The sequence below is a fragment of the Miniopterus natalensis genome, chromosome 5, assembly GCF_054644295.1.
Source record: "Miniopterus natalensis isolate mMinNat1 chromosome 5, mMinNat1.hap1, whole genome shotgun sequence".
NCBI lineage: Eukaryota > Metazoa > Chordata > Mammalia > Chiroptera > Miniopteridae > Miniopterus > Miniopterus natalensis.
The window spans coordinates 54,289,737-54,302,574 of record NC_142085.1 but is presented as its reverse complement, the minus strand read 5'-3'; the positions used below and the strand labels follow the sequence as shown (position 1 = coordinate 54,302,574).

The 12,838-nt window shown below is 38.8% G+C and overlaps 1 protein-coding gene across 1 annotated transcript; it reads left to right on the top strand.

Annotated features, from left to right (window-relative positions):
- The first annotated feature begins 2,990 nt into the window (after positions 1 to 2,990).
- On the top strand, positions 2,991 to 6,614 carry POPDC3 (popeye domain cAMP effector 3). Its single transcript, XM_016217497.2, has 3 exons — positions 2,991 to 3,724; positions 4,980 to 5,088; positions 5,986 to 6,614. Exons 1-3 carry the CDS (start codon positions 3,240 to 3,242, stop codon positions 6,271 to 6,273), a joined length of 882 nt encoding a protein of 293 aa, XP_016072983.1. The 5' UTR covers positions 2,991 to 3,239; the 3' UTR covers positions 6,274 to 6,614.
- Positions 6,615 to 12,838: the final 6,224 nt, after the last annotated feature.

Below are 12,838 nucleotides of genomic sequence, written 5' to 3'. Positions count from 1 at the left end.
TCAGATCGATGTCCTTGAAAGGTGGCATTGGCTGCTCGGGAGGCACGCAGCTGAGCGGAGGGGGACCTGAGCTTCCACCTGCTGTGGTGACTTACTGCCTCTTTCACCCAAAGCAAGCGACTTAACCAATCTGGTGCCCTGCTTTTCTCATTTGTTGGCAGGATGATTTAGATCCTGCCTCCCTCGTCACAGTCAGTGTGATGCAATGAGATAATAAATGTACAAGTTCTAAACAAATCAATGCAATTTCTGAGCTAATCTTCCATCAGTTTGCCACCAAGTTTATGCCACATTTCACCGATCATCCTTTTACCTGCCTTTATATAACTAACTGCCCAAGGTCTTAAATGTTAAAAAGAAAGCGGGGAGTGGGGGGGGGGACTTGGAATTATTGTGTTTATTTGCATTCAAGTTTGTCTCCATCATTTGTATCTCTGTGTGCTAATTTATTTTGTAGGGAAGATAGATTTTGTTGTTTAATATATCTGTTGTACCACTTTGGCATTCCAGCATTTATTTACCCAAAACATAACTTAAGGCCTGCAAGCCTTCAGCAGCTGGCTGATGAATCATGTTCAACATTCATACAGCACTGCTGGCACTTAGCAAAGGAACACCCATGCTCATCACCTGCCCCTGTCAGTTGTTCCTCTTCTAATAAAGTGCATCTGTTTTGGTAACTGAATAAAAACACACCAAGTGGAGAAAGGCTGGGTGTGGAGTAATGTAATCAGGGCAGTCATACAGTATCAGGGAGAGAAGATGGCTTGGAAGGAGCTTATTAAAACAGAAGCAGAGTGGAAAGGACCGAAGCACAGCTCCTCTTATAACCTTCGAGGGTCACATTCCTCGAATGTACTTGGCCCAGTATATCCCCCAAGTTAATATTTTAAGGGGACAAGATATCCATAAGCTCCCTTCTGAACTGCCACAAACGGTTTACATGGCCTTTCCCCATTAGGATCATTTGTACATTTTGTAAAGGATTATAAATTTTTAAGGAAGTTCAAAGTTCAGAGCTCCACTAGCAGTGCTCGTTAATATTGGCTTTCGTGGCTATGTTTGGTGTCCTGAGGAAGTGATTAATTGAAAATACCCTAGTTTTAAAAGTAAAACAGGCCCGGCTGGGCGTGGCTCAGCGGTTGAGCATCGACCTAGGATCCAGGCAATCGGGGTTCAGTTCCCGGTCAGGGCACGTGCCCGGGTTGGGGGCTCGATCAATGACTCTCTCATCATTGATGTTTCTATCTCTCTCTCCCTCTCCCTTCCTCTCTCTGAAATCAATAAAGATATATTAAAAATAAAATAAAACAGCAGGGTGATTGACATTTGCAGTCTGGTATTTCACACAGTTCTCACTACTCATTGTATTTTAAGTTTTTCCTTTGACTCTCCAGTAATATATAATTTTGTGTTTTATTTAAAAGAGAACTTAAACATGTTCAAGGTGCCGGTCTGCCTTGAATCTCATCATCTCAGAGTGTTGGGGGGAGGCGATAATTAGGGGGATGCAGAATGTTTGAAATGTATTTGAAAGCAAGTTGAGTAAAAACAACATCACTATAAGTTATAGGCCTATGTTGTTGTTGTTGTTTTGTTTCTTTTAAGGATTTACCTGGTAGCATTCTTAAAGTTATTACTTGCTGAGAAACGAATCCCTATCCAAGATGGAAAATCAGGAACTTCAGCTCAGCAGCATCTTTCTTTCCATTTCCAGTTTTGTTGATGATTACACTGCTCCTTTCTTTAAACTTCAGTTAAGTCATTTTCACCTCTGTGTGTATATTTTTTTCTATGAAACAAAATCTATTATACCTGATATTTTATTAACAGGTGTTCTGGAAATAATCTGCCTCAAAAATAACACTAAATATAGCACACAAGTTCAAGGGTTTTTTGAATGTTAATTATGACTTTAAAAATCACTCTAATGCATGCCTCACATGGAAGCCATTTATTGTTTAAAAAAACAAAAACTGATGATAAAGGATACATATCCTACAGCTCTGTCATCGTGGTTAAATATGTGACTCAGATCACATATTAGCATTTTTACCATATGGCTGAAAGGGTAGAGAATGTATGTGTAGGGGAATAAGTTAGTAATATTTTGGCCATCTGGTAAATAAATATGCCAGTAGCAGGAATTTTAATATTTATTTAGTTATATGGATGCAACCTTTAACCTGAAATAACCTCTAATGCAGTAAAGTAGAACCGAATTTATATTTCTCAAATATTGTTGATCTAAGTCATTACATATTTTACCGTCTACTATGTGCTCTTAAAAATCTGACTTCAGTTATATGTTTCTTATGTTTATTTATTTATTAAGGCTCCTTAAAGTGCCTAATTTAAAAAACTCTTTCAGCAGAGGCCAAAGGATGGGATCCAGCATAAGTGCTGCCATTCTGCTCTGCCACCCACCACTGTGTAGTCTGGGATAAATTACTCGGCTTCTCTGAGCCTCAAATTCTTCATCTGTAAAGAGTGAAGAACATATTGTCAAACAGTATCTCTCAAAGGGTGGGCCATGGGGGGACATGGATTAATGCATCAAAATCATGTGGGAAGCCCGTCCTAAGTACCAACATTGTAGCCCTTCCCTCCAGAGAAGATTCTGAGTTAGTATGTCTTGGAAACAATCTATGAATCTGCACTTTTAGTCACTTGCCCAAGTGACTCTGAGGTACACTGAACTACTGTTATGGAAACGAGCTGATTATAGCACTTAGAGCCCTTGAAAAATATGTAGTTAGCTAATCCTGACAAATACCAAAATGTCTGTCGATAATTTATTAATAAGCATATCTCTAAAAAACTAATTTTCATATCCTGGAAATTTAACACTTGACAGCATTGGTGCTTAAAATATTCCAACTTTATTGAAAACAGGAGTTCGTATTGAGTAAGTCATGCTGGTAATTCATTAAATATATGTCTCAATTCTCCTGTTTAATTAGATCTTTTTTTTTCTTCTTGCACAGGAAACCATAAAATATCCGTGGACTAGATCTAAATCAGGAACCCAGATGAACTTACAGAAGCTAGCATGGGATTCTTAGTTTTTCAAGATCCATACACACCATACCCTTAAAACACCACAACTCCAGTGGCCAGGCTTTCTCCGGTTTTGTGAGGATTTACCAAAACTTGGATGATGGAAAAGCAAAGGACTTAATTACTCACTTGATATCATCTAACATCAACAGGAAAGTGAGCCAGACGGCAGTACAGCCATGGAAAAAAATTCAAGTTTATGGAAGAACCTAATAGATGAACACCCAGTCTGCACAAGCTGGAAGCAAGAGGCCGAGGGAGCCATTTATCATCTTGCCAGTATTTTATTCGTAGTAGGTTTCATGGGTGGCAGTGGATTCTTCGGACTCCTTTATGTCTTCAGTTTGCTGGGGTTGGGTTTTCTCTGCTCTGCCGTCTGGGCTTGGATAGATGTCTGCGCAGCCGACATCTTCTCCTGGAATTTTGTTCTCTTTATTATCTGCTTCGTGCAGTTTGTTCACATTGCATATCAAGTGCGCAGCATAACCTTTGCCCGAGAATTCCAGCTGTTGTACAGCTCCATTTTCCAGCCTCTGGGGACCTCCTTGCCTGTCTTCAGAACCATTGCTCTGAGCTCTGAAGTGGTTACTTTGGAAAAGGAGCACTGTTACGCCATGCAGGGGAAAACTTCCATTGATAAACTCTCTCTGCTTGTCTCAGGAAGGTCTGTACTCTTGGTGCTTGAATGTCTTTCTTCTATAATAGTTATTAGTGTATTTTTCTTTCTGCTACATTTTCCATCTCAGCGTAGCATAGTCCTGGATGGCATTTAACACCCTGAGGCATGAGAAAGCCCCTGGCACACAAGTCATGGGCATAGGCATTTAGAGTACATGGTATTACATACCTGAAGCAAGAAATAATCTAGAGCCTTAATATTTCTTTTTAGGAATCAAATGTATGAATTGGTTTATCAAAATATGCTACGTGTTTCCAGGCTAATTACTGGAAGTCAAGAAGAGTACTGAATTAATTCAATACTTATGTTGGCATGCAAAGTATTTTAAGTACTCTCTCATAGAGCATTCTTTTAAGTAATAGAGAACATTAAATTTTATAATGATTAATTTTATAATGATCAGCTCTTTCAGTAATTTCTAGCAGTTGTCCATTTGCTAGAAGTGAGCTGGGTATACCTCATTATATATGTATATATACAGTTAGTTAACTCTTGAACAACACAGGGGGAGGGATGCTGGCCCACACACAGTCAAAAATCCACATGTAACTTTTGACTCCCCAGAAACTTATTAATAGCCTACTGTTGACTAGAAGCCTTACCCATCACTTAGTCGGTTAACACATATTTTGCATGTTATGTGTATTATATCCTGTATTCTTACAATAAACTAAGCTAAAGAAGAGAAAACGTTATTAAGAAAACTATAAGAAAGAGAAAATATAATTACAATATTTATTGAAAAAAATCGCATGTAAGTGGACCTGCACAGTTCAAACCGTATCGTTCAAGGGTCAATATATATATATATATATTGAAAAGAAAGTTTGGGGGAGGAAACAATATGATTACTTACGTTTTTTAAAGGTTAAGTACTTAATTTTCAGAGGTATTTACAGTGGTGCTCCTTTATGTTCTTTGATTTCTACTTAACTTAAAATCCGACTGTGTGTACTAAAACTTTTTACTGAAGTGTAATATAAATGCAGAAATGGACATATATCATATATGTAAAGGCTTGATGAGTTTCGCCCAATAGTCCAGAATCCTGTGTGGGGAACATCAGTACATGAGTCTTACAGGAGATTTGCCACTTTAATATAGGCATTTAATATTTGCCCTTCAAAATTTTAAAAGCCGAAAAGGTCATCAGAGATCTGAACTACTGTTCCCTCCCCTTGCCCCAAATATGTGCTGGCTTTTTCCTTCCTCATAAGTGCTGTTCTTTGTGTCTGGGTAGGATCAGAGTGACAGTTGACGGCGAATTTCTGCATTACATTTTCCCCTTCCAGTTCCTGGATTCTCCTGAATGGGACTCACTGAGACCCACAGAGGAAGGCACTTTTCAGGTAAGGGATAAGGGGTGCACACAGTCAACATGGCCTCTTCCGAACAGATAACAAACAACAGCAGGTGACAGAGTAATTTATATTTAACTTTGGAATGTACTATGCCCTAGGCATGACTTCCCAAAGCTGTTTGACTCTTGCTGGTTAATGTCACTTTATAGGGGTCCAGCCACAGGGAGAAAAATGGGTATTTCATATGAACAGAGAGGAGTCTGTGAGAAATAGTCTTTAAAAAAATTTTTTTTGCTTAGCTGCGTATGTGGGAATTAAGGTATAATTAATTGAGATTTGACTGTACACTAAACACTGCCACTGTGTCTGTTTAGAGAAACACCAAGAAAAAGTCTTCCCTTATTACAAAATAAGTGATTTTTAAAATTTAAAATGCTGATGGATTACAGTTGTTTTCTAGCAACAAAATGTTAAATTTCCTATCCTTGCTCTGCTGCCATGTCTGGAAGTTTTGAAAGATAATTAGTTCAGTAGGTTCCATCTATTATGGTATATACTGTTTTCCTATGATTAATACATGTGTTAAATGTCCACGGTCTTTAGGACTGACTGGGAAATACTTCTCTAACATTAGCCAGCTTTATTAATTTTTAGTATAAGTAGCTCTTACATCAATAAAATGCAAAATATAGATATCTGAACTTAGAAAACAGATAAATTGCAGATGGGCACAGCATCGTGATTGTGATTATACATGTTATAAATTATAGCATTATATTTTGTGGTTTCTTTTTCTAATCTTACAATATGTTTTGGGTCAGTGGGCTTTTTTAACCTAAAAAAGCAGAAGGGAAATTCATTTAAAATTTGGGGCACAAAAAAAGTGACAGAACTTTTTCTGTTCCCTCATCTTTGTTTATACGTGGTTTTATTTTATTTTTTTAGGTAACCCTCACAGCAGAAACTGATTGTCGATATGTGTCTTGGAGGAGAAAGAAATTATATTTGCTCTTCGCTCAGCATCGTTACATCTCCCGCCTGTTTTCAGTTTTAATTGGCAGTGACATTGCAGATAAACTCTATGCCTTGAATGATAGGGTATATGTAGGAAAAAAATACCACTACGATATCCGGTTACCCAACTTCTATCAACTTCAGGAGACAAGTCCTGAAAAGCCCAGATCACCCCTGATAGGACATTGTCGCAATTCCAGACAATACTGTGATAAATGACATCGAAGTTGGAAGTTTTATATTTAAAAAAAACAAAACACCTCTCTTCATCATTCCCCAAATGAAATAGCTAAATATAGAAAACTGAGCTCACTAATATTTTTATAAATCAAACTCAGAGGCAAGATGCCATTGCCAGCTCTTTTATTCATCTCAACTTGTGCATTGTGAATAAATTTTACCAATTTTTCTGTATTTCTTATTTGAATAACTGGGGGGCAGAATGAATACGGGCGTTTGCCCTTTTCTGCATCAGAACTGAGAGAATGAAATTCTGCATTTTCAAGCGTTTCCTCAGGTGGATTCAAATCTGCTCTCTTGCCCTACTGGGTTAGGCACTGCTTCCGGCAGGGACTCGCAGGAGGGGGGGCTGATGCGGAAACACATGAGTACTTCCAGAATTCACTTCTTGCTACAACCTCTGCTGAAAGCAAGATGCATTATTGTGGTGAGGGAGCAATTATTTATTTTAAATGTGAAGTTATTTAATGACTAGAAAGCAGAACAAATGCGAGAAATGATAATATTCCAATCTTGACTATTCTGTTGCTACTCATTCATCAGCGTAATCTTTCAATAACACATTTTAAAAGAGGCACTTCATGGAAAACAAAAATGCATAATAATTACTGAGTCAAAAGAATACTTGTGAACAAGTAGTAAGAATGTTACACAGCATTTTATTTCATACGTTCGGCTGGAAGGGCAAGCATGAATGGTTTGACGGGACCGTGAGGGACTCCAAGCAAATGCTCCACCCACCAAACAAATAAGGGAGTCTGACAGCCATTCCTGCAGCGTTATAAAGAAGAGCTTAAGAAAGAGACAAATCCTCAGATCCTATCCCTATTTTTGGAAAACTGTTTTTTTGAACATCACATGCAAGCCATGTTCTTTGGGAGAAACATATATCATCATAAATTTAACAACTGTATATTGAGTACCTATCATGGCTTTGGGTGCTGACTTGGGCAGTGGGGATACATCAGGTAACTGACAGAGGTCCCATTCCTCACAGAACTTACATTCTAGGGGTGGAAGACAGATAATAAATCAGAAAAACCTAGAGCTAGAAAGAGAGAGTGACATGGGAAAAGATAAATCAGGGGAGGTGGATAGGAAGGGGTATTGCAATTTAATAGGATGGTCAAGGAAGCCCTGAGTGAGCAGGTAATGTTTAAACGAAACCTGAAAGAGGCAAAGGAACAATCCCTACAGATATCTGGGGAAAGAGCAACCTGGGCAGAGAGGAGAACACATGAGCAGCATGGCTAGAGCAGATTGAGCGCTAAGGAGAGAAGCAAAGAGGTGATTTGGGGCAGATTGGGTGGGGCCGAATAAGTCATGGTGTGATATGCCAACTAGACCCTGAAGTAAACAGAGTCTAGAGTTCAAGAGAAAGGTTTGGGCTAGAGATAAACGTTTGGGAGTATTTCACATAGGGATGATATTTAAAGCCATGAGACTAGATGAGATAACCAAAGGAGTGTCAATTCAGAAGAAAAATGGTCCAAGGACCTTTCCTTGGGGTTCCCCATTGTTAAGAGGACAGGGAGATGGGGAAAAGTCAGCAAGACATGAGAAAGAGCAGCTAGTGAGGTGGGAAGAAGCGCAGGAGCGTGGAGTCCTTGAAGCCAAGTGAAGAGTGTTTCAAGGAGAAGGGAGTGACGGACTGCCTCAAATTCGGCAGACAAGTGATGGGAGGTTTGAGGATAAGTCATTGGGTTGAGCAGCATGGAGGTCTCTGGTGAGCTTGAGAGGACAGTTTTAGTGGAGTCATTGGGAACAAAAACGTAGCTGAAGTAGGCTGAGGGGAAAGGAAAGGAAAGAGTTTGGAAGAGCAAGTATAAGCAAGTTTTTCAAGGAGTTTTTTAATACAAAGAGAAACAGAAATGGACAGTAGCCTGAGCAGGAAATGACATCAAGAGAGAGGATGTTTTTGTTGTTGTTCTGAAGATAAGAGAAACAATGGCATACTGGTATGCTGGTGGGAATGATTCCAAAGACAGGAGTGAATTGCTGGAGTGATGACCTTGAGCAGGTGAGTGATGATGGGATCCAGTGACCTTAAAACAGGAACGTGGACAATTAATCACTGGTAAGGAGAGAAGGCAGAATACATAGGAAGACAGTGAGAGATGTTGTGGGAACTTGTAAAAGTTTGGTCATAATCCCTTCTATTTTCTCAGTGACCTGAGAAGCAAAGTCAGCAAGGAGGATGGGGAAGTATTGGGATTATGCAGAGCACACTGCTTTTTCTGCCAGAAGTGGTACAATTCGACAATGTCTGAATCATCAGTCTGGATGAGCTACTGAGCTACTTAAGTTCAGCATGAACTGAGGAAAAGCTGGAGGGCTTTTTCTGTCTCCTGGACACATATGGCCATCAAGGGCAGCTCTTACAAGCAGACAGAGGGCAGCTGTCTGTCTGCTGCAATTGAAGGCCTTCAGGAAGCATGCACTGGGTTGTCAGAGGGCTTTGCAATGGCTCTGGGAGATTCCATTGACTTTTTAGAGAGAATTGAAGGGAACAGGAGAGACACAGAGAAACATCAATGTGAGAGGGACACATCGATTGGTTGCCTCCCGCACACTCCCAGACCAGAGCAGGGGATCCAGCCTGCAACCAAGGTGCCTGTCCTTGACTGGAATCAAATCGGGGACCCTTCAGTCCAAGGGCCAATGCTCTAACCACTAAGCAAAACAGGCCAAGGCAGAAATTCATTTCTTTGAGTCTTTAAGACTTTGTGGTATTAAATATTAAAATAAAGCTCCTTTAGGAGAAGTTACACCTTATGTTAGTACCAGCTAATAGTTTAACGGTTTAATTATTACATAGCTTTGTAACCATGAACGTCAACTGAGAACAAAGCCACACATAAATGGAATGAAGGTTTTTCACTCAAATGTGGCAGAGAGAGAAGACTTTATATACAAGTTTTCCAGAAATCTAACCATTTTTAGGATGAAGAGGGGGGAGTACAAACATGACAGGATAAAGGCACTGCTGAAAGAGGAGGTAAAGAGATGCTGTGAAACCTTCACACTTTTGTGGGGGGCTAGCACCATCCCTCTGTATGAACAGATATGCTATTATACAACGCCTTGGTTTGCACCCAGGTTTTCTCACTTAAATCAAAACCCTGTAGGGACCTCTATGTATCTACTCTGCATGTTTGGTTCAAAATGTCTAGCAAATCACATTACACTATCTCAAAACAACCCAGATGGAAAGAAAAAACTGATATCCTGGGAAAGTACCCCTCAAGTGCAGTATCACAGTGCACTTAAATTTTAATTTCTATTAAAAATTGGGATAATTTTAATAGCCTAACTGTTCCAGGTCTAAATTCCTTTGATTTGATTATTATGGGTAAAAATGCAAAAAGATGAGGAACTAGTTACTTTCTTGAGTTCAAAATGCTTTATGGCATTGTATAGAAGCTCTGCATATGCATAAATAAATGGAACCTCTTGTTCAAAAAGCATTAAGAATTTCAAGACCGAGACAATGCAGCATTAAACCAAGCGTGGGACTCTTGTAAGCTCGAGGCTCTTTGTGACTGTGCAGGTCTTATGGCCACGAAGCTGGCCCTGGCCAAGAGCTGTCCCTAGGACTTAAAGGAATTGGGGTGACTGCTGTGTGCTTTTCTGCCCTAAATGTCATGGTCAGGAAAGACTGTGAGAAATAGACTGAGGGGTAAAGGGAGTAGCTTAAAAAGAGCCCATAAACACCTCTACCCCAGGCACTCAGGCAGGTTCCCAGGGCCTTCAGGCCCCTCTTGCAGTCTTCACTTCACCTGGATATTTGAAGGCTTCCCATCCCCCCAGGGGGCTGGTCCTTTGAACCCGATTTTACCTCTGTCCAAATATGAGAAGGGAGCAACATGATTTGCCCTGGACTCTGCACTCCTAGGAGCTCATGGTGCTGAGATTAATCTACCATAAAAAACATTATGATGCTCTCTGAGCACATGGGGTGAAGAACTCTCTCTCCTCTTCAACAGAGGAGCAGAAGGAAAGTATTTGCTCTCTGCTCATCTGGGTAAGCTCCTGGTGTCATATTGTTACACTGCACAGAACCAGGACAGAACTGGTTTGACAGAGCAGTTACAAAGTGAAATCCCTCAGCTAAGCCGGCAAGAGCCATAAGAAAAACATGCCAGGCAGATAGTTCATATTATTATAATAGCAACACATCATACAACATTATGTACTTGAGAGTCCTGGTTTGACCAAGGGCATAAATATATAAGTGGCACTGGCGTGCACTTTCTAACTGGGTTGCATGTTCCATTACATTGCACATGATTATAGAAGAAATTAACCTTCAGAAATGGTGGTCCCAAATTAATATTTTTTTAGTAAATGACAGTTTTTACACAAACTAGAGAAATCACCATGGATTTCTCACCCAATTAATTCCATTATTTGTCTTCATTCTATGAAAATTTAACCCATACATATCAATAAAAAATACAAATTAATATCAGTATCATATAGACCAATTATAATAAAATACAAGTTTAATTTTATAGAACTTTGTTTCTTCAAGACCAAAAATCTTACGATAATGAAAAGATGTGGCAAGACTGAAATAATAGTTACTTTATCTCTTAGTCATCTCACCATGAGTATTTCCATCATTTAATGCTGGGTTGAACTTTTGCATATAATATCAGCATGATTTGAACATAATTTGAAGTTTTATTATTATGCTAAATTTGAGTAGTTTAAAAAACTGCTAGCTATTTAAGACTGACAGGGAACTTTCATTTTCCCCTTAAGAACTGATTATTTATATCTTGAATTATAATTTTTCCCTTTACTCTATTTCTTTTATTTTTATTTTTCAATTTTTTATTAAATTTATTGGGGTGACATTGGTTAATAAAATTGCATAGGTTTCAGGTGTACAAGTCTATAATACATCATCTGTATATTGTATTGTGTGCTCACCACTACAGGTAAAGTCTCCTTCCATCACCATTTATCCCACCTTTACCCTCTTCTACCGCCCCCCACCCCCATTTCCCTCTGGTAATCACCATACTGCTGACAGTGTCTATGAGGATTTTTCTTTGCTTAACCCCCTCACCCTTTTTCTCCCAGCCCCGCAACTCCCCTCCCCTCTGACAGCTGTCAGTCTGTTCTCTGTATCTATGAATCTGTTTCTATTTTGCTTGTTAGTTCATTTTGTTCATTAGATGCCACATGTAAGTGAAATCATATGGCACTTGTCTTTCTCTGACTGGCTTATTTCATTTAGTACCTTTATTCTATTTTAATTCAAGCTTTGATGATCTTAATAAATGTCATTTTATTTTATTTATAGGATTCCAGAAATATTTGTTTTTACATAATTTTATAGTAGGATTTTAGCTCCACTTAATATAACACCAAATGTTTTGTCATCTAACATGAGATTACTATTCTTATTAAATATAAAATGATCTCCCAAATTACATAATTACAAGACAATATCTTACATCTTTTTAATACTTTATAGTTTACAAAGCACGTGCCTACACGTGATTTCATTTACTTGCTCCTGGGAAGAATTCCATTTTATGGACAAAGATTAGGGAGGTTCACAGTAAATGGTGACACTAAACTTAAGCCAGTTCTTCCAAATCAGTGTCCTTGCATTTTCCACGCTACACTGACCATCGTGTTCCTCAGTGATGTGAAGAGAAATGTCCCCAATTTGAAATGAAAGCAAGCTCAAAGCCAAAATGCTAGTGACCCATCTGCTGGGCCTGTTAGTGACAGTATAGGGTCCAAGAATGAACCTTCCTTCCTCAGCAACTAGCTTGAGCTCAAATGTGGTTTATAAGTGAAATGTGTAATTAAATATAACTATTAAAATGGCTATAAATTTATATCATGAAAGAGCATGTGCAAGCTTCTTTGATGCAGTTTAAATATGTCTCGTTTCAGATATTTCCATGGCTCATTTGGGATTGTCCCAGGAATTTTACTGAGTAGCCTTCCTTATCTCGGACCACCAAGTTTTAGGGTGCCATCTCCCGCACTTAATTTATAGGGAAATTAATTCAGTGCTCTGTGTAGTGTCATTTCTCTCTCCCTTTTAAGATGGAATAAAATTTTATGTACAGTGAAACTTTGTAAACTGAAGCTTTTTCAAATAGCAGCCAGTAAGGTTTCCCAGATAGATATTTTTGTGTGTGTGATATAAGCAGGGGTTCCTGAAGAACAGGGTATTACTGTGGAATACAAATTGGCTCAGCTGAGATGAAAGTTTAGCCAGTGCACCAGCACAATATCTATTTTTCTGAGAAAAGGACTTCTTCCACTGGTCTACATCTTACTCACCGTTTGGAAACAGTGCTTGGCACATGGTAGTTGCTTTGTAAATATTTGTCGAGTGAAAGAAAAGTAATTGCATCTGTTCTTGAATCTGTATTTGAATTTTAACACCGAATCCCTCTCCCAATTTGACTTCAATGATGCAATGCTATTGGAAGTTTTTTCATGAAATAAAATGTAAGACCTGTAATAATGTCATTTTTTCCTGCATGATGCAGAACTATTATTTCTTTAA